The following is a 23,610-nucleotide window of genomic DNA, read 5'->3' as shown; positions in this document are numbered from 1 at the left end:
GTATAGTTTGTGTTTTGTTTCTGCAATTTAGATTTAAGTCTCGTATTTATGAATTAAGAGTTATATTCAACCCATTTGAAGTTTCTTCATGAATATTAATGTTTATATTTTATTGGTGCAAATAAGTATTTTATGACTTTATGTCTTCGTTTTCCTAAAACAGTAAAATGCAGATACTGGTAAGGCTTAGAGGGATGACAACTATAAAATATCAGATTATAAAATAAATCATCTCAATAAGCCAGAAGAGTAAGGCAAAGTCCTGGCAGGCCAAATGTATTAGTCAATTGCCTGTTGGGCAAGTCAAAACCGATCATGTTAGATCTTTCTCTGGAAATCATATTATTTCCTGATAATGAACTTTCCATTCCCATTCTTTAAAAGAATAATTTATTTCACAAATGTTTATGGTTATAATCCTATTTAAAAACTTTCATCTTTCTTTGGTCACTTGGTGCCATTTTTAGCTTGACTACTCACCCTGGGGTCGGCGTCTTTCCGTGTCCCCAACTTGGTTAAAGTTGTTTAACACTTTCTCTTTTTTCTCCTCAACTCTGTAATTACTAGATGGATTTGCTTTAATCTTAATATATTTAATCCTAATCATCACCCACATCATTTGGCACAAGGGTCATAACTCTCACACCAATATTTCATGAATTATCCCCCTTTTTTACTTAAAATTTCAGGTGAAAGTTTTGATGCACTTTCACTCTATCTCAGTTATTCCTAAGTGGATTTGATTCAAACTGAAACTCAAAGTAGTTGCTACACATCATCTTCCACATCACATGACACAAGGCCAATAACTCTGGTACCAATATTTAATGAATTATCCTCCCTTTTACTTAGAATTATGTCTCCCCCCACTATTGTGTTTTGCCCTGTCCGTCTGTCAGTCACACTTCATTTCCAATCAATAACTGGAGAACCATTTGACCTAGAACCTTCAAACTTAATAGGATGGCAGGGCTTATGGAGTAGACGACCCCTATTGTTTTTGGGGTCACTCCATCAAAGGTCAGGGTCACAGGGGAACATGGAAAATCATTTCTGATCAATCACTTGATCCAGAATGTTGAAACTTCATAGGATGATTGGTCATGCAGAGTAGATGTCCCCTATTGATTTTGGGTCACTCTAATAAAGGTCAAGGTCACAGGGGCCTGAGCATGGAAAACCATTTCCGATCAATAACTTGAGAACTACGTGACCCAGAATGTTGAAACTTCATAGGATGATTGGACATGCAGAGTAGATGACCCCTATAGAGTTTGGGATCACTTAATCAAAGGTCAAGGTCACAGGGGCCTGAACATGGAAAGCCATTTTTTGATCAATAACTTGAGAACCACTTGACCCAGTATGTTGAAACTTCATAGGATGATTGGACATGCAGAGTAAATGATCCCAATTGTTTTTGGGATCACTCTATTAAAGGTCAAGGTCACAGCAGACAGAACATGGAAATCCATTTCCAGTCAATAACTTGAGAACCATTTGACCTAAAACCTTTGAATTTCATAGGGTGATAGGACTTACAGAGTAGATGACCCGTATTGTTTTTGGGGTCACTCCATCAAACGTCAAGGTCACAGGGGACTGAGCATAGAAAACTCTTTTCTATCAATAACTTGAGAACCACTTGACCCAGAATGTTGAAACTTAATAGGATGATTGGACATACATAGTAGATGACCCCTACTGATTTAGGCGTCACTCAATCAAAGGTCAAGGTCACAGGGGCCTTAACATGGAAAATGCTTTCCAATTCATAACTTGAGAACCACTAGGCCCAGAATGTTGAAACTTAGTGGAATGATTGGACATGCGAAGTAGATGATCCCTTCTGCAGCCAACCCTCAGTGTTTCTTTGACTTTTGCTCCTGGCCCCTATTGACTTCTTGCCTATACGACTATGCATTGGGGGAGACATGCGCTTTTTTGCAAAAGCATCTTCTAGTTTCAGGTTAGTTTTGATGCACTTGAACTATATCTCAGTTATTACTAAATGGATTTGATTAAAACTTAAAATAGTTGTTCCACCTTATTACCCGCATCATATGACACAAGGTGCATAACTCTGGCACCAATTTTTCATGAATTATGCCCCATTTTACTTAGAATTTAAGGTTAATTGTGATGCATTTTCACTATATCTCAGTTATTACGAAATGGATTTGATTCAAACTTGAAGTAGTTGTTCCACATCATAACCTACATCATATGACACAAGGTGCATAACTCTTGCAACAATATTTTATGAATTATGCCCCCCTTTTGCTTAGAATTATACTTATATGGTGTTTTGATACACTTTATCTTTACCTCTCCAGGGCTCACTTTATCTTTACTTCTCCAGGGCTCACACTGGCCTGTGAAATATATTAGCCAACTTTTGAACCTATAAAAAAATAATAGCCAAAACTGATGCGGACTTTTGCGTGTAATGTTTATAATTAGAAAGAACAAATATTAACTTATATGTTTTCTGTGACTTAAATGCTAGATTAGTAAGATTGCATTCCGGTTATAATCGGTTTAATTGATGTCTGCATTCTACTGCCTTAGGCAATGTTATCGGCATAGTTGACACGTGTTTGGAATAAACGAGGCAATAAATAGTCCGCTTTATCAATTTTTCTATGCTAGCTGACCGTAGGTGACATAATTATTTATGTAGCTTTAAAATAAAATAATCACCAGTTCATGTCACCAAAATGAAAAAATATTCGCCATTTAAATAAAATAATCGCAAATGGTGAGAATGGCGACTGACAGCATGAGCCCTGCCTCTCTTATTACTTATTATCGCATAGTGCAGCAGTTTTCCTTTGATCTTTGCAGTATGTTAAACATGGTAACACACATTAATACTACAAAATCTGTGCTGATATTTTACAAAACTGTTACGATATATATCAACACAGAAATCTATAGAGTTTCATTAGAAAAAAACTGTTGCGATATATATCAGCACAATAAAACTGTTCTGATATATATCGCAACACTTTTTCTCTATCGAGGTCCTATCGAGGGAATATAATTTTTTCCTTTCAAAGAAAAGATGATTTTAGCTCCAATTTACAGTTCACAGAGAAAGAATTAACACAAACACCTACATTTATAAAGTAAAAGAATAAATAAACTAGGATATTTCAAAAACTCGATAGTTATAGCCAAATTCAGAAATATATGAAATTCTGAGATTTCTCAAAATAATGTTTCTTTTTCTTTGATTTTTTTTTTTACAAACAAAACAACAAGTTTTACAATATGTTTGGCCAATGAAATGCAAAGATTTAAAACCAATGCAGAAATCTGTTGGATACTTTTATCTGGGGAACACATTTTCTAAAACAGAAGTTTTAGTGTTTCAGTCAGCTAGGTGCAGAAAGGGAATCAAAAGAGTAAAAATAATAATAAACAAATTTAAATGAAAATAATATATAAATTTTAATGATAAAACTATGCGATAAAACAGTTATAATATGTAATGCTCGTGTGTTACGAGGATATATCAGAGCTAGGGGTACATCTCTGTATTTTTCTCTGCACATATCTGTCTCGGCCTACTGGCCTCGACGATATGTGCAGAGAAAAATACCCTCGATGTACCCCTAGCTCTGATATATCCTCGTAACACACTCTCACACATACTATAACTATTACATATTTTTGACACAGACTAAAGCTGTTGTGCAATATCTTCTGAGTTCATCTACCATTGGAGTCATTAAACACTCCAGTGACAGGTCTAGTTTCCTCAGATTTGCCCAGTTTCACGATCCAGCATGGAAATAGTCGGGCACGCTGTCTCCTGTGACAGCTCTTGTTATTTTAGCCTCTTTAAGGTAGTTCTGCACTTTTGATAAACCGGAAGTGATGGCATAACGTCATTTATCTGGAAAACGTGGAATAAAAGCCTGGATTCGGCGTACGGAAATGAAAATCATTTTATGAATAAATAGCAACCTTTGAGTAAATTTCAAACAATGGCACTGTTACTGTCCCTCTAAAGTTGAAATATAATATTAAAACATCTCAAACCTTAAAACTTGAAATTAATGCCATGAAATCAGCGTGAAAAGTGCGGTTTACTTTAATCATGGTGAAATATCTCAGAATTAAGCACATGGACCTATTTATATTATTTCACCACATTATAGGCCATATGCTTATTTACAACTATGGGAAGTTTCATGAAATTCTACATTGTAGAAAAAAATCTATTTGCGAAAATGTTATGAAAAACATGATTTTCCCATAGACTTCCATTATGAAAAATTGTGTGAGGTCTTATTTTTAGCTCGACTATTCGAATAATAAGTAGAGCTATCCTTCTGACCACGGCGTCGGCGTCACACCTTGGTTAAGTTTTTCGTACCAGTCCACTTTTTGACAAAGCCTTTTGAGATAAAGCTTTGAAACTTTCAACACTTGTTTACCATCACCATGTCCAGTTGTAGGCAACTGCTGAATTATGCCCCCTTTTAACGTAGAAATCTTGGTTAAGTTTTTCGTACCAGTTCACATTTTGTGTAAAGTGTTTGACATATGGCTTTGAAACTTTTATCACTTGTTTATTATAACAGTCTCTATCTGTAGGCAAGAGTACATAACTCTTTCAACTATTTTGAATGAATTATTGCCCTTTTTAGACTTGGAAATTGCTACAATTTGTGTACAAGTCCATGTTTTATCAAAACTATTTTACATGTGGCTTTGAAAGTTTGAACAATTGTTCATCATCATGATTTATATCTGTAGGCAAGAGTACATAACTCTATCAACTATTTTGGGTGAATTATGACCCTTTTTTGACTTGGAAATTGGTTCAGTTTTTTCTACAAGTCTGTGTTTTGTCAAAACTATTTGACATGTGGCTTTGAAACTTTGAACAATTCTTTATCATCATGATTTCGATCTGTAGACAAGAGTACATAACTCTGTCAACTATTTTGGCTGAATTATGGCCCTTTTTGGACTTGGAAATTGGTACAATTTTGTACAAGTCAACGTTTTGTCAAAGCTATTTGACATGTGACTTTGAAACTTTTAACACTTGTTTATCACCATGATTCCCATCTGTAGGCAAGAGTATATAACTCTGTCAACTATTTTGGCTAAATTATGGCCCTTTTTGGACTTTGAAATCAGTGAAGTTTTTCGTACCAGTCTATATTATGCCTAACCTGTTTGTCATATGGTTTTGAAACTTTGAACCACTTGTTTACCTTCATAGTCTACTTACCTAGGACAAGGACTTGAGCTCGGTTATGGCCCTTTTCTGGACATAGAAATTAGTTAGGTTTTGCATACCATTCGATATTTTGTCTATCAACTGTTTGATATATGGCTTTGACACTTTGAACACTTGCTTACCAACATGGTCACATATTGCATTATAGTGCAAAACTTATCCAAATTCACAAATGCAGGTACATTGTTTGTCTTATCTGTTCCTTTTCTTTTGTCTGAAAATCTCAGGTAATATTTTGGCCCTATACTTCTATCAATGCTTCGAATAGTTGAGCGTGCTGTCAACAGACAGCTCTTGTTTCAAATCAGCAAAAAATCAAGCACATGACCCTATCTTTTTTATTGGCTAAATTTTTCTAGGTATATTCTGAAGTTTTGAAAAATCAGAGTTTAATCAAATTCTACATTGTAGAAAAAATTTCGAACCAAACGTGCAGAACTACAATGTACCTTAAGTCTTTTTCAAAGTCTTTCCACATATTTTCCTTTTTGAAGCAGGTTTTCTTATGAGATTTATCCTACTTTTGTTCTGAGCACTGCTATAATTCCTATTTAGAAGTCTCCGAAATAGCAATATTCAAGTAACAGTAATACAAAGTTATTATATGTCAATATTTTTTTTCAGATGTCTGCTCCTGTGTTGGTCGGAGTGATGTTTCTTGCCATATTTATACTGATGCAGTTATACCGACGGTATCGGCGCATGCACTATGACGTGCTGGTTCCCGACATTAGTAAAGGTCATAGATGGGTTATGATGGATATGTTCAATGAAACAACATATTGTAACATAAATAACATACAGATCAAACATGGCGCAAAATGTGACACGTGCGGAATCTGTGTTGAAGATGAGAACATGAAAAAAGCTAATAAAACACTGCCATGCAAGCCATCGTCTGTGAAAGGAGATGGGACGCCACACCAGTGGGTAAAGGGAAACTTACCAGGGTGTAGTATATGTTATGCGTGTGGACTTGAATGTGCGACTTTACCACGGATCTGTGATAGAAGATGTGTGTGGTGTAAACGAACACTCCATGATTACTGTACACATGATGATATGGACTGTGATTTTGGTAAATGTAGACAGATAATTGTACCACCACATTGTGTTGAACTAAAAAGAGTAGGAATCAAAGGAAGAAGACATTTAATAGTCTCAAAAGCGAGACATCCAATGTTTGAAAATTGGCGACCATTAATTGTTCTAGGAAATAGAAAAAGTGGGAATAATGAGGGAGAAATTATGCTCTGTGCATTTAGAGATATACTTAATCCAGCACAGGTGAGTTTCATGCTGTCAGAAGTCATATAGTTTCCTCTTGATGATGATAACAAATGCAGGTGACAGGCTTACATGAAGTGCCTTGTTTGAAAGTCCTACATTATATTTACATGTTTACATGATATAGCATGTTTCAGAGTTCTGCTATATCATAATTTGAATGGCACACCCATTTAGAATACATGTATCTCTATTTCTGGAATAATTTGTTTACAAATATATTAAAAAAAGTGCTAGTGCATATGAACTTTACATGTTACACAACATACTATTTGCAATTTTTAATGCAAGTGATAGATTAAGATAACAAGTCCTGTTACAAAGTGCTTACAGGTGATAGATTTAACTGGCAAGTCCTGTTATAATGTTCTAGAATATCTTGTTTACAGGTGATAGATTTACATGACATGCAGCCAGAGAATGCCCTGGAATGGTGTCACCTGTTGCCTGATGTGGTGTTCCGTGTGCTAGTGTGTGGTGGAGATGGAACAGTAGGCTGGGTACTCAATGCAATAGAGAATCTCAAACTAAAGGTAAGGCTTAACATCAATTTCATAAGTGGATTAAATTAAAATTATTCTGTCTATATGGTGCTTGGTAGTTTCATTTTTGTGCCCCCACCCCACCCCATGAGTGGTGGGGGCATATAGCTTTGGTCTAATTTGAAATAAATTGATGAAACCTTGCATGAGTCTTTATCATGATATGAACTTGTGCACCTCCTATTTTTTATCTGGCTTCGCTCTCCCCCCCCCTATTTCTAGAGTTATGGCCCCTGAAATAGTATAAAATGCACATTTTCACCTTGTGATGCGCCTAGCTCAAATGGTATTTGATATAGATTCATGAAACCTTGCTTGAGTCTTAATCATGATGTGAACTTGCCCATCTCCTATTTTTCATCTGGCTCCGCCCCCTATTTCCACAGTTATGGCCCCTGAAATAGTCAAAAATGCACATTTTCACCTTGTGACACGCCTAGCTCAAAAAGTATTTGATATAGATTCATGAAACCTTGCATGAGTCTTAATCATGATATGAACTTGCCCACCTCCTACTTTTTATCTGGCTTCGCCCCCAATTTCCACAGTTATGGCCCCTGAAATAGTCAGAAATGCACATTTTCACCTTGTGACGCGCCTAGCTAAAAAAGTATATCATAAAAATTGATTAAACCTTGCATGAGTCTTTATCATGATATCAACTTGCGCACATTTTATTTTTAGCTCGACTATTCGAAGAATAGTCTAGCTATTCTACTCACCCTGGCGTCGGCGTCACACCTTGGTTAAGTTTTTGCATGCAAGTACATACAGCCATCAGTTAAAGGCATATAGCTTTGAAACTTATTTTTTCTTTTTCTAGGTCAATTACCAACCTCTCTGGGTCAAGTCCCATAACTCTGACATGTATTTTGAGCAAATTATGCCCCCTTTTGGACTTAGAAAATTTTGGTTAAAGTTTTACATGCAAGTTTCTATCTCCAAAACTAATGCAGATATTGATTTGAAACTTCACATGTGTCTTCGGGGTTATAAAACTAGTTGATAGCAGCAAGTCCCATAACTCTGACTTTCATTTTGGCCAAATTATGCCCCCTTTTGGACTTAGAAAATTCTGGTTAAAGTTTTGCGTGCAAGTACATACAGCTATTTCTAAAAGGCATATAGATTTGAAACTTATTTTTTCTTTTTCTAGATCAATTACCAACCTCACTGGGTCAAGACCCATAACTCTGACATGTATTTTGAGCAAATTATGCCCCCTTTTAGACTTAGAAAATTTTGGTTAAAGTTTTACATGCAAGTTACTATCTCCAAAACTAATGCAGATATTGATTTGAAACTTCACATGTGTCTTTGGGGTTATAAATCTAGTTGAAAGCGGCAAATCCCATAACTCTGACCTTCATTTTGGCCAAATTATGCCCCCTTTTGGACTTAGAAAATTCTGGTTAAAGTTTTGCGTGCAAGTACATACAGCTATTACTAAAAGGCATATAGATTTGAAACTTATTTTTTCTTTTTCTAGATCAATTACTAACCTCTCTGGATCAAGTCCCATAACTCTGGCATGTATTTTGAGCGAATTATGCCCCCTTTTGGACTTTGAAAATTCTGGTTAAAGTTTTACATGCAAGTTTCTATCTCCAAAACTAATACAGATACTGAATTGAAACTTCACATGTGCCTTCGGGGTTATAAAACTAGTTGACAGCAGCAAGTCCCATAACTGATATGCATTTTGGTCAAATTATGCCCCCTTTTGAACTTAAAACTCTTTTGATATTTAACCTTTTTGGGTAATATTTTCCTGCTTCTGGGACAATATTTCGAAAAGTCGAGCTTGGTTGTCTTACGGACAGCTCTTGTTTGTCTGCCTCCGCCCCCTGTTTCCAGAGTTATGGCCCCTGAAATAGTAAAAAATGCACATTTTCACCTTGTGATGTGCCAGTTTTTAGCTCGACTATTCATAGAATACTAGAGATATTGGACTCGCCCATGCGTTGGCGTCCGTGTCCCAATTTTGGTTAAGGTTTTGTATGTAAGCTGGTATCTCAGTAACCACTTGTGGGAATGGATTGAAACTTCACACACTTATTCACTGTGACAAACTGACTTACATTGCACAGGTTCCATAACTCTATTTTGCTTTTTTACAAAAATATGCCCCTTTTTCGACTTAGAAATTTTTGGTTAAGGTTTTGTATGTAAGCTGGTAACTCAGTAACCACTTGTGGGAATGGATTGAAACTTCACACACTTGTTCACTGTGATGAACTGACCTATATTGCACAGGTTCCATAACTCTATTTTGCTTTTTTACAAAATTATGCCCCTTTTTCGACTTAGAAATTTTTGGTTAAGGTTTTGTATGTAAGCTGGTATCTCAGTATTCACTAATGGGAATGGATTGAAACTTCACACACTTGTTCACTGTCATGATCTGACATGCACTAAGCAAGTCCCATAACTCTACTCTTTTTTTTTCAAAATTATGCCCCTTTTTCGACTTAGCAGTTTTTGGTTAAATTTTTGTATGTAATCTGATATCTTGGTATCCACTAATTGGAATGGATTGAAACTTCACACACTTGTTCACTGTCATGATCTAACATGCACTGTGAAGGTCCCATAACTCTACTTGGCATTTTTACAAAATTATGCCCCTTTGACTTAGCAGTTTTTGGTTAAGTTTTTGTATGTAAGCTGGTATCTCAGTATCCACAAATTGGAAAGGATTGAAACTTCACACACTTGTTCACTGTCATGATGTGACATGCAGTACAGAGGTTCAATACCTCTACTTTGCATTTTACAAAATTATGCCCCTTTTTCAACTTTTATATTCATTCAATTGACAAGGCTGTTGAATAGTCGAGCGTTGCTGTCCTCCGACAGCTCTTGTTTTAATACTGAGTGCCAAACTAGGTAGCTAGCTACTGGTACCATTTTTCATGTTTTTGGTATGACCTGGCCAGAATAAAACCCACATCCTCCTGTCTGTGCAAAAACACTCTCACAAATGCTTTCTGATAAGCCTTTCTTAATTTAAAAAACGTTTATATAAAGATATCTTGTTTACAGTGAAACACCGCTCGCTCGAGGTCGCAAGGGGATGAGCAAAATGCTCGAGTTATCCATGGTTTCGAGCGACCCAAACATTGACCAACATACGAAGAAAAAATGAAGTTTTATTGTATAAATTGTCAGCGGTACCATTTGCAGAGGAAACGGTGATGCATAATAATAACAAACCCGTGACATTTAAAAAAACGTATCTATGATGTAATAAGTAATAACATACTTGCTTTAATCTAAAGCAAACAGTAATTGATCAATATTTGATCAATAAAACTTTTCTTTAACCTTTCATCAATAATTAATCTCACTATCAGATCAAATATACCAACAAACAAACATTTAAGATAGTCAGGGAATAGGCAACGCAATTTTCACGATGTGCGAAAATTTTTATTTAACTGATACATTCTGATCGCTGAAGCTGCGAAAAATTTTGACACCTCTGCTCGAGTTAGCCAGAAGCAACAAAGAGTAAATTAATACACAGGGACCAGGTGTCATGCTCGAGCGATAGAGTTATCGATGCTTGACCCGGCCATGGTAATTTCACATAGAAAATAGAAGGAAATCAGCCGGGACCACATGAATTGCTCGAGTGAGCCCGGGTGCTCGAGTCATCGATGCTCGAGCAGCAGTATTTCACTGTATTAGCTCTGTGTGTTGCATGATTGCACTTTATCCAGATTTAGCAGAATTATGGTACCAGTGACATTGTTTCATTAATCCAGTCAACAAAGTTTAATTGCAGATATGAAGTAAATTGTATAATCATGATGTTGACAATTGTGCTTAACTGTTGCAGACTCCACCAGAAGTTGGTATACTGCCTCTTGGTACAGGCAATGATCTTGCACGTGTCCTTGGTTGGGGTGAAGGTCATGATACAGACGCAGATATTGATCAGGTTGTAGACCAGATCATTGCAGCTACACCTGTACAGTTAGATAGGTAAAATGTTTATGAGAAGCAAAAACAGTCATTTAAATGGGTGTCTTGGTCATTTTCTATTAGAAATACATGTATCTGTAAATGTAGAATTAAAAAGGCATACACCTTTCTGACTTCAGAACAAGAGAGGATTTAGCCAGTCTAGATACCATAAGTTAAATCCTTGAGTGAGGTTACAGGTAATATTTAACCAAAATTTTATATCTGTTTATATACTCTTTACTTTTGATACATGTTGAAAGTTTTCCAGAACAGAATTTAGCTGTCCATCAGGCGCTCAAACTTAGCCATGTACACCACCAATTAAAGATAAAACATGCCACTAAATTTCACTGTCTGTATCTTACTATTACTTCACCTTGTGCAACACAAGCATTGAAATAAGGAATAAAACATCCTCTGTTTTCCTGTTTCAGACCCAGTACTCCTCCCACACTGATAAGCCTAATTCTTATAATTTAATATTGGAATTTGCTAACTGAATGATTTCAATGAATGGTGTTCAGATTTTTTTAACTGAAGATATTTTCTATATATTGATGAAATATATATGTCTAAATTGGAAAATATGGTGTGGTTATCTTCAACAGAAACATGTGCATTTTGCATTTTCATGTATTTTTAATTACAGATGAAAAATGTATGTGTGCCAATGTTGTATCATATTCTAACACAATCCGCAGCAATTGCTATATAAACATAGAGCGAAATCGCCTATACATGAATCTACGATAAAATATGTTGGCTGTTACATTTCACCCCCCTATGATTGTAACATAAGAGATTCTATTTCCATTCCATTATGTATACGAATTATTTCAGGGCCAAACGGTTGAAAACAGCATTTCAAAAACATAAATATAATAAAAAGTCATACTGACTTATGTGTAGCCTAGGTCCGTAAAACACGTTCTGATCTCTACGAGCGAATTCAGTTAGCTTAATTATGATTCAGTGGTGACGTCATAAATGTATGACATAAAGTATGACGTCATAATGATGTGACGTCATATAAAAGTTAAGCTCGTCACTCGTAACACAGGGCCAACTCGCCTTTGATGATTCTGTTCATAATTAGTTTGCGAGCTTTTGGATTACTAATTTATGAATACTTCTCAAAATTCTGATAAAAAAGAATCAAATATCTATACGTTCCATTGGCTATGCAACACTTTCTAACCGTAGGGGGTAAATTATAACAGCATATGACCCGAATGACGTATTATGCTGAAAATGTAGTGCTGTAAAATGCGAATTATTTGCGTTGTTAGAATCGAAATAATAAATATATTCCAATAATTTTATCAATTAATAAAACATGGGCAGTTGTTTGGATGCGAATATTTAAATCACTTGTGCCATGCACTCGTTATTTAATTATTACGCATCCAAACTCCTGCCCATATTTTATTAACTGGTAAAATATAGGAACAGATTCATTATTTCTTAATTAAAATGGGAGCACTGTGTGAGATAATTAGAGTTGTAGACCAAAGTTTCACCTTCTGCTCTGGCAATTAGTTCAAACTAAGAACTTGATCCAGAAATTTGGGTCATTAAACTGCTAGCCAAACATAATACATACTGTTAAAAGGGCATCTGTACCCTCAGAAAGTAAGATATCGTCACATCAATGCAAGAACTGGATAACTGCTTTTTTTTCCCTTTTTGTGCTGAGGTGGCAGTAGGTTTTTGAATGTGTTTTGTAAGAGTGTCAAGATTAAACAAAACAAATGAAGAAGTGACATTCCTATGTATATTTTCCTCCTTTCAGATGGAAGATAACAATAAACCACAAGAAACATTTGGGAATCTCAAGACCAAGAAGGGTAATTTATTTTTTCTATTATTTTAAAGGTTATTAGACACATTGTTTGTGTGAGATATTTGGTAAACAGTATTCGGCTTCCATGGTACAGCGATTACAGTTGTTGACTTGGAATCAACTGTGGGTTCAAAACTTAGGGATGTAGAATTCTTTTCCATGAGGAAGCTATCAAAGTATAGGAGTCATCTTCATTCTCTCAATCATTTTGCATAAAAAATATGACATGAAGAAGGATCATAATGAACGTACGCACTTTCACAATGAATGAAGTATTGATGTGCATAACAGTTTCTTATTCATTTCAAGTAGGCATTAAAATATTTTGCAACATGTGAATAGAATTAGGTAGGCTCAAGTTGACGGGAAACAAAAAAAGCAGATAGTTTACAAGTGTCTTTATGATTTATGTTCCAAACATAGTATTGGTACAGGTATTACTGCATCATTTGAACAGTATGTGTTTTAAAGAATTCATGATTTTCAAGGTTTACATATGGAGCAGCCAGAAGGTAGTAGATTTGGCACTTGGGCACTGTTTATCACAACAAGTGTGCAGTGTAAACTTACCATGCTTCTAACTTCAAGGTTAATCAGCAGAAAGAAATTCTGGCTATTTTTGCCTTTTTTGATCAAGAATATTCCAGTTTCTCTGGACATATTTCACATTATTTTAGCAGTACACAAGAAAATACTTCCTAGTTACAAGGTGAGCTTTTGTGATCACCCGTTGTCCATCTGTCCTCAATTTCTTGTGAACACGATAGAGAACACATTTTGCAAATGATTTTAATCAAACTTGCACATACCTTGTATTTGCATAATATCTCGGTTCCTTTCAAAAACTGGCCAGATTCCGTCATGGGTTCCAGAGTTATGGCCCATTAAACGGCCAAAATTTGCTATTTTGGCATGGGAACACGATAGAGACCACATTTTGCATTCAATATTAATCAGACTTGCACACAACTTGTATTGGATTAATATCTCAATTCCTTTTAAAAACTGACCAGATCCCATCATGGGTTCCAGAGTTATGGCCCCTTGGTTAAAGGGCCAAAATTTGCTATTTTGACTTGTGAACATGATAGAGACCACATTTTGTAATCGATTTTAATCAAACTTGCACACAACTTGTATTGGCGTAATATCTCAGTTTCTTTCAAAAACTGGCCAGATCCCTTCATGGGTTTCAGAGTTATGGCCCCATAAAGGGCCAAAATTTGCTATTTTGGCTTTTGCAGCCATATAAAGACTTCATTTATGGTTTGATTTGATACAAACTTGCAAAATATCTCTATAATATATTATGGTTTGATTTGATACAAACTTGCAAAATATCTCTAACAACAATAGATCTTGGATTCTTTGATGAATCTGTCAGATCCAGTCATAGGTTTCGGAGTTACAGCCCCAGATTGACCGCTGAAAGAGCCAAAATTTGTTAATTTTCACTTGTTAACACAATAGAAGTGTCATTTTACATTCGATTTTAACCACACTTACACACAACTTAAGTCACAATAAGATCTCAGTTCCTTTTGAAAACCGGCTAGATTCCATCATGGGTTCTAGAATTACTGCCCCTTCAGGGGCAGTATTTTCTAATTTGGACCTTTCAGCCATATAGAGGTTTCATTTATGCTTTGATTTGATACAAACTTGAACAGATGATCTCTAGGCCAAATTCTAAACTGGGTCATGTGGGGTCAAAAACTAGGTCACCAGGTTAAATCAAAGGAAAAGCTTGTTAACACCCGAGAGGCCACATTTATGACCCTATATTCACAAAACCTGGTCAGAATGTTTATCTTGATGATTCCTATGCCAAGTTTCAAACAGTCATATTGGGTCAAAAACTAGGTCCCCATGTCAAATCAAAGGAAAAGCTTGTTAACACTCTTCAGGTCACATTTATGACCCTATCTTCATGAAACTTGGTCAGAATATTTATCTTGATGATTCCTAGACCAAGTTTGAAACTAGGTCATGTGGAGTCAAAAACTAAAAGTCAACTGCTCTAATCAAAGGAAAAGCTTGTTAACACTCTAGAGGCCATATTTACGACCCTATCTTTATGAAACTTGGTAAGATTGTTTGCCTTGATTATTCCTAGGCCAGGTTTTGAAACTGGGTCATGTGGGGTCAAAAACTAGGTCACCACTCAAATCAAAGGAAAAGCTTGTTAACACTGTAGATGCCACATTTATGACCCTATCTTCATGAAACTTAGTCAGAATGTTTATCTTGATGATTCCAGGGAGAGGTTTAGCAGGTGAGCGATATAGGGTCATCATGACCCTCTTGTTAACATCCTGGTCTTAGCTTACAAACTGCGATATAGTCTTATGATATGCCTCATAGTCTAATGGCAAAACTCGCAGTTTAATGGCAAACCTAAGTCTAAAGGAAAGCCTCATAGTCTAAACTCTGATGGCAAACCTCATAGTATAATTGCAAAACTCATGGTCTAATGACAAACCTCATAGTCTAATGACATACCTCATAATCTAATGACATACCTGATAGTTTAATGACATACCTCATAGTCTTATGACAAACCTCATTGTCTAATGACAAACCTCATGGTCCAAGCTCTTAATGCAAACCTTATGGTCTAGTGACAAACCTCATAGTTTAATGGCAAACCTCATAGTCTTATGACATACTTCATAGTCTTATGACAAACATCAAAGTCTAGTGACAAACCTGATGGTCCAAGCTCATAATGCAAACCTTATGGTCTAGTGACAAACCTCATAGTCTAATGACAAGCCCCATAGTTTGATGGCCACCCTCATAGTCTTATGACATACTTCATAGACTTATGACAAACCTCATAGTCTAGTGACAAACCTCATAGTCTAATGACAAACCTCATAGTTTAATGGCAAACCTCATAGTCTTATGACATACTTCATAGTCTTATGGCAAACCTCATAGTCTAGTGACAAACCTCATAGTTTAATAACATACCTCATAGTCTTATGACAAACCTCATTGTCTAATGACAAACCTCATGGTCCAAGCTCTTTATGCAAACCTTATGGTCTAGTGACAAACCTCATAGTCTAATGACAAACCTCATAGTCTAATGACATACCTCATAGTCTTATGACAAACCTCATTGTCTAACAACAAACCTCATGGTCCAAGCTCTTAATGCAAACCTCATGGTCTAGTGACAAACCTCATAGTCTAATGACAAACCTCATAGTCTAATGACATACCTCAAAGTCTTATGACATACCTCATAGTCTTATGACATACCTCATAGTCTAATGACATACCTCGTTGTGTAATAACAAAACTCATCATCTTATGACAAATCTGACAGTGTAATGGTGAATCTCATATTCTAAAGACAAACCTCAGTGTGTAATGATGACCCTTATAGTTTAATGACAAAATTCATAGTCTGATGGCAAACCTTCTTATTTTAGCCAAATGACAAACCCTTTCATCTCATGGCAATAGATGAGACTTGTCCTGGTCTTTATTTTGTCTGATAACCTAATTATCCCCCGCCGATGAAATCAGGAGGAGGGTATTGAAATGGCATTGTCTGTGCGTGCATCTGTCCGTCCCTCCGTCTGTCTGCAGCCATTTGTCAGTAACTAGCAGGTAGAATTTCATGAAACTTGAAATAAATATGAACCAACATACTGCGATGATGCCCGTCGAGTTTTTTTTTTGGATTGGTTAATTTCCCTTAGAGTTATTGCCCTTGATTTAATGAAAAATCCATGTCAGCAGCCATTTCTCAGTATCAAGCTGGTAGAATTTCATGAAACTTGAAATAAATATGAACCAACATACTTTGATGATGCCCGTCATTTTTTTTTTAATTGGTCAATTTTCCTTAGAGGTATTGCCCTTTAATTGTTTAAAAATCCACAGATTTGTACATAACAAACCAACCAATTGGTAGAATTTCATTAAACTTCTTTCATTCTTTTCCATGAACTTTTTTAATAAACATGTGAAGTTGTGAACCCACACCCTCAAAAAACATTTTTTTTTCCAATCCTTTTTAAATTTTTTTTTCAAACCTTCCATGAATATTTATCAGCATGCAAAGTTGTACTGTTCCCCCACCTCACTCCTCCACCCAGTCATGCCCACCACCCTGATCATGCATTCCCACCCCCCCCCACCATTTTTTTATACGCCCGTTTGAAAAACGGGACGTATTATGGGAACGCCCCTGGCGGGCGGGCGGCGTCCAGAGACCTTGTCCGGAGCATATCTTCTACATGCATGGAGGGATTTTGATGAAACTTGGCACAGTTGTTCACCATCATGAGACGGAGTGTCATGCGCAAGAACCAGGTCCCTAGGTCTAAGGTCAAGGTCACACTTAGAGGTCAAAGGTCAAATTCAAGAATGACTTTGTCCGGAGCATATCTTCTTCATGTATGGAGGGATTTTGATGAAAGTTGGCACAATTGTTCATCATCATGAGACGGAGTGTCATGCGCAAAAACCAGGTCCCTAGGTCTAAGGTCAAGGTCACACTTAGAGGTCAAAGGATACAAGAATGAAAAATTCAAGAATGACTTTGTCCGGAGCATATCTTCTTCATGCATGGAAGGATTTTGATGTAGCTTGGCACAGTTGTTCACCATAATGAGAGGGAGTGTCATGCGCAAGAACCAGGTTCCTAGGTCTAAGGTCAAGGTCACACTTAGAGGTCAAAGGATACAAGAATGAAAACTTTGTCCGGAGCATATCTTCTTCATGCATGAAAGGACTTTGATGTAGCTTGGCAAAATTGTTCACCATCATGAGACGGAGTGTCATGCGCAAGAACCAGGTCCCTAGGGGTAAGGTCAAGGTCACACTTAGAGGTCAAAGGATACAAGAATGAAAACTTTGTCCGGAGCATTTCTTCTTCATGCATTGAGGGATTTTGATACAACTTGGCACAAATGTTCACAAGCATGAGACGGAGTGTCATGCGCAAGAACCAGGTCCCTCGGTCTAAGGTCAAGGTCACACTTAAAGGTCAAAGGTCAGATACAAGAATGACTTTGTCTGGAGCATTTCTTCTTCATGCATGGAGGGATTTTGATGTAACTTGGCACAATTGTACACCATCATGAGACGGAGTGTCATGCACTGGTCCCTTCTTTTGAATTACTTCCCTTTGCTGTTACTATAAATAGCTTATATTGTAACTTTTTCATTACAAGTCGTAGGGAAAAATCGAGACCACTTTTCTGTAGTACAACATGCATGTTACATCCAATTCTGAGGTGTATTTTGAGCTATCTCTACCTGGTAAGGATTTTTGTGTGGACTTGTAATTTTTTTTTTTTCGATTTTTTTTTTTTTTTTTTTTTTCTCTTTAAAGATTAACTTCCCTTAGTTGTTACTATAAATAACTTACATTGTAACTTTTTTATAATTGACCGTAGGGAAAAACCAAGACCACTTTTCTGTGGTACAACATTGATGTTACTTTCAAATTTTGGGTGTATTTTAAGGTATCTCTACCTGGTAAGGATTTTTTTTGTGGACTTAGAAAAATAAAAGAATTACAATAATTTCTAAAAAAAAACAACATTGTAAACAACTAGAAAATTAAAATTCCATTTGCAAATACAGGTGCTAGTGTAAACAAATTTGCTGTGACTGGCGTATATTGTGACATTCTGCACCCTTGTTTTTTTTTAATTTTTAATTTTCCATCAATATTTATAATCAACATGTGAAGTTTTGTACGCTCACCCCCGCTGCCTGCCTCCCCCCCCCCCACCCCACCCCCCAAAAAAAAGCATTCGTTTTCTGTTAAATTGATTTTGACTAATGAAATTATTTGCTTCTTACTAACATCCTTAACTTTTTGCCGTATATATTTTTTTGCCATTCCTCACCACAAACCCTTTTTAGCTCACCTCAGCACAAAGTGCTCAAGGTGAGCTATTGTGATCACCCTGTGTTTGTCACTATCCATCGTCGTCCATCATCAACAATTTGAATGTTAACACTGTAGAGGTCACAATTTTAGTCCAGTCTTTATGAAACTTGGTCAGAATATTGCCCTTAATAAAATCTCAAATCTGGTCCTTTTACTGGATCATCTAGGGTTAAAAACTAAGTAACTAGGTCAATAAATAAGAAAACCTTGCTAATACTCTAGAAGCCACATTTTCTTCCTCATCTTTTTGAAACTTTGTCAGAATGTTTGTCTCAATAATGAAATCTAGGTAAAGATTAAAACTGGGTTAGTTGAAGTGAAAATAAAACTAGAACACAAGATTAAACCATAGAAAAACCTTTTTAACACTCTAGAGACCACATTTTCTGTTTGGTCTCCTTGAAACTTTGTCCTAATGTTTTTCTTTTTAAATTCTGTCTATTTTAAAACTGGATTACCTGAGGTCAAAACTAGGTCACTAGGTTAAATCATAGGAAAGATTTGCTAACACTCTAGAGGCCACATTGTATGTTTGGTCTTCTTAAAACTTTGTCAGAATGTTTGTCTCTATGAAATCTATATCAAGATCACATCTGGGTTACATAAGGTCAGAAACTAGGTCACTGGGTCAAATCCAGGAAAGAGGTTGTTAACACTCTAGATACCACATTTTCTACTTGATGATTATATATCTTTGTCAGAAAGTTTGTCTGTACAAAGTCTACGTCAAGTTCTAAACATTGAGGCCACATTTTCTACTTGATGATTATATATCTTTGTCAGAAAGTTTGTCTGTACAAAGTCTATGTCAAGTTCTAAACCTTGAGGCCACATTTTCTACTTGATGATTATATATCTTTGTCAGAAAGTTTGTCTGTACAAAGTCTACGTCAAGTTCTAAACCTTGAGGCCACATTTTCTACTTGATGATTATATATCTTTGTCAGAAAGTTTGTCTGTACAAAGTCTACGTCAAGTTCTAAACCTTGAGGCCACATTTTCTACTTGATGATTATATATCTTTGTCAGAAAGTTTGTCTGTACAAAGTCTACGTCAAGTTCTAAACCTTGAGGCCACATTTTCTACTTGATGATTATATATCTTTGTCAGAAAGTTTGTCTGTACAAAGTCTATGTCAAGTTCTAAACCTTTAGGCCACATTTTCTACTTGATGATTATATATCTTTGTCAGAAAGTTTGTCTGTACAAAGTCTATGTCAAGTTCTAAACCTTGAGGCCACATTTTCTACTTGATGATTATATATCTTTGTCAGAAAGTTTGTCTGTACAAAGTCTACGTCAAGTTCTAAACCTTGAGGCCACATTTACTTTCTCAACTTGATAGTTTAATATCTTTGTCAGAAATTGTCTACGAAGGTCTAACGCACAAGTAGAACACTGAGGCCACATTTTCTCTTGATTATTATATAACTTTATCAGAAGTTTGTCTGTACAAAGTCACGTCAAGTTCTAAACATTGAGGCCACATTTTCTACTTGATGATTATATATCTTTGTCAGAAAGTTTGTCTGTACAAAGTCTATGTCAAGTTCTAAACCTTGAGGCCACATTTTCTACTTGATCTTCATTAAACTCTGTCAGAATATTTGTCTCTTTGAAATCTAAGTCAGGGTTAAAACTTGGTTACTGAGGTCTTAAACTAGGCCACAAGGTAGAATCTAACATGCTACAGGCCACATTTTCTGCTTTATTTTTATAAAACTTTATCAGATTGTTGTCTGTATGAAGTCAAGGTCAAGTTTGAGTCTGGATTATCTAGGTCAAAAACTAGGTCAAATCATAGACATTGTTATCACTGAAAAGGCCACGTTTTCTACCTGATCATCATGAGACTTGGTAGGAATGTGTGTCTGTTTAAGATCTATGATAAATTTGTAACTGGGTCAAGGAAAAAAACTAGGATATTATGTCAAATCATAGCTAAACATTGTTAACACTTAAGAGGCCACTTTATCAACTTGATCATCAGTTTAATCTCAGAATGTTTGTCTGTATGAAATGTAGGTCAAGTTCAAAAGTGGGATACCTGAGGTCAAAATCTATATTAATTGGTCAAATCATTGAAAAACTTTGTTAATGATATACTTGATTTATATAAAACATGGTCTATGAATCCTAGGCCAAATTAGATATTAGGTTATCTGGAGTGAAAACTATGTCAGGTGAGCGACACAGGACCTTTAGGGCTTTCTTGTCTTAAAAGGTTGCACTTTCTGTTTTCTGTTGTTCTGATAATTAGCTTATTAGTGATCACATATTTACTGATACTTACTGATCAATGGTGTTTAACTTATAGCAGGAATATACTTGCTCATGTGTCTTTTAAAGATTTTCAAGTTTCGCTTGAATGAGGGTTAATATTTAAAAAAATGCCCAGACTGATCTCATTTTGATTTCATATATATTGATATACTATTGACACAGTTTTATGGAGTTCACATCTATTATAATGGGTACATTTTGCGGCAGTTACACCATTAATTAACATAATTTTATCATGAATGGGATAATATTACTGCCATTACTGGCACAATTTCTGCTTTATGAATCCACTATGTACTAAGTCTAAAGGTTTATTTCAGTCAATTTTTTGTTGGGTAAAAACATTAAGCATTTGCCATGCAAAGACAACTGTATACTGTAACTGTGAAAACAAATTTTTAGAGTTATCTCTCTTTATCTAGAAAGATATATTTTTCCGGACAGCAATGTTTGTAGTCTGTGGTTTTACTTATTTCAAGTGGTCGACTGCTGTGCTTTTATCACCCTGTTCCATTATTTCAAATTTCACTTTTTGTTTATTTTTGTAAAATTTTACATTATTTCTCAGCATGGTATATACAAATAAATAACAGGCAGTTCTTTCGATGAGGAAAAAGTAAAGTAGATGTTAGTGTGGGGGTTGTAGAAAGTGTAATGTAATTAAAATCCACCCAACTAGAATTCATCAGTAAACATATACTCTAGGATTCAGACATCTTTGAAAAAAAAACTCTGTTAAAGAGTTGATAGAGTGTACTTTTAAATTGAGTACAATGTACAAAAAGAAGGGGTTTTTTTTCTATAAAAGAAGGGAAAAGTAGGACAAGAATGCATATTGAGGGAGGCCTTGTTGAAAACTTGCTGTTTCTAGCAGAATCTTGTAGAGAATTGATGAGTTAAAGATTAAAGTCTTTATTTGATGAACCTAGAGTACAGTAGTGGGTACCAATCAACTTATTCAATGTAGCTTCAAAATTGTGCAAAGTAATTAGGTGGAAGAAAACTGTATTCTTAATTCAATATATTATGTTTTCACAGTAAATGCCATTTTGGTTTTATAGGCTTAATACAGTAAAAACAATGATTCAGTCATTTCTATTGCCATTTTTAGCTTGACTATTAAAAGAATAGGTAGAGCTTTTGGACTCACCCATGCATTGGCATCTGCATCCGTGTATGTGTCGGCATCCCGATTTGGTTAAGTTTTTGTATGTAAGCTGGTATCTCAGTAACCACATGTGGGAATGGATTGAAACTTGACACACTTGTTCACTGGCACAGGTTCCATAACTCTGTTTTGCATTTTTAGCCCACCATCATCAGATGGTGGGCTATTAAAATCACTCTGCGTCCGTGGTCCGTCCGTCCGTCATTCCGTCCGTCCGTCCGTCCGTCCGTTAACAATTTCTCGTTATCGCATCTCCTCAGAAACTACTGGGGGGATTTTGACCAAACTTTGTCAGAATGATGTATTGGTACCCTAGTTGTGTCCCCCTGAAAATCAGACTGGTTCAACAATTTATGAGTGAGTTATGGCCCTTTGTTTATTTTTATAATTTATATAGATTTATATAGGGAAAAACTTTGAAAACCTTTTTGTCCAAAACCACAGAGCCTAGGGCTTTGATATTTGGTATGAAGCATCATCTAGTGGTCCTCTACCAAGATGATTCAAATTATTTCTCTGGGGTCAAATATGGCCCCGCCCTGGGGGTCACATGGTTGATATAGACTTATATAGGGAAAAACTTTGAATAACCTCTTGTCCAAAACCACAGGGCCTAGGGCTTTGATATTTTGTATGTGACATCATCTGGTGGTCTTCAACTAAGATTGTTCAAATTATACCCCTAGGGTCAAATATGGCCCCGCCCTGGGGGTCATATGGTTTACATAGACTTATATAGGAAAAACTTTGAAAATCTTCTTGTCCAAACCACAAAGCCTAGGGCTTTGATACTTGTAATGTAGCATCATCTAGTGGTTCTCTACCAAGTTTGTTCAAATTATCCTCCTAGGGTTAAATATGGCCCCGCCCCGGGGGTCACATGGTTCATATAGACTTATATAGGGAAAAGCTTTTAAAATGTTCTTGTCAGTAACTACAACATTCAAACTTGGACCACATGTATATTTTTGAGTGGCAAGATGAACCTTGACATGAGTTGACCTTGATTTTGACCTAGTGACCTACTTTCACATTTCTGTAGCTACAGCCTTCAAATTTGGACCACATGCATAATTTTATGCACTGGAAAAAACTTTGACCTTTATTTTGACCTAGTGACCTACTTTCACATTTTTGAAGGTACAGCATCAAATTTGGACCATATGCATAGTTTCGTGTTTCAAAATGAAATTTGACATTGATTTTGACCTAGTGACCTACTTTCACATTTCTCAAGCTACAGCCTTCAAATTTGGACTACATGCATAGTTTTGTGTACCGAAAAAAACTTTGACCTTGACATTGACCTAGTGACCTACTTTCACATT

The 23,610-nt window shown here is 35.9% G+C and overlaps 1 protein-coding gene across 1 annotated transcript in view; it reads left to right on the top strand.

The window, feature by feature from the left end:
- Positions 1–23,610, top strand: part of LOC123563556 (diacylglycerol kinase epsilon-like) — a 76,244-nt gene that overhangs the window by 609 nt on the left and 52,025 nt on the right. The window contains exons 2-5 of the mRNA XM_045356410.2: positions 5,888–6,550; positions 6,940–7,083; positions 10,937–11,082; positions 12,857–12,911. Of these exons, the coding sequence (XP_045212345.2) occupies positions 5,888–6,550; positions 6,940–7,083; positions 10,937–11,082; positions 12,857–12,911 (1,008 nt within the window). The remainder of the gene's footprint in view (positions 1–5,887; positions 6,551–6,939; positions 7,084–10,936; positions 11,083–12,856; positions 12,912–23,610) is intronic.

The sequence above is a fragment of the Mercenaria mercenaria genome, chromosome 2 (genome assembly GCF_021730395.1).
Source record: "Mercenaria mercenaria strain notata chromosome 2, MADL_Memer_1, whole genome shotgun sequence".
Lineage (NCBI taxonomy): Eukaryota > Metazoa > Mollusca > Bivalvia > Venerida > Veneridae > Mercenaria > Mercenaria mercenaria.
Note: the sequence above shows the minus strand (reverse complement) of the source record. Positions and strands in the feature narration are given on the sequence as shown.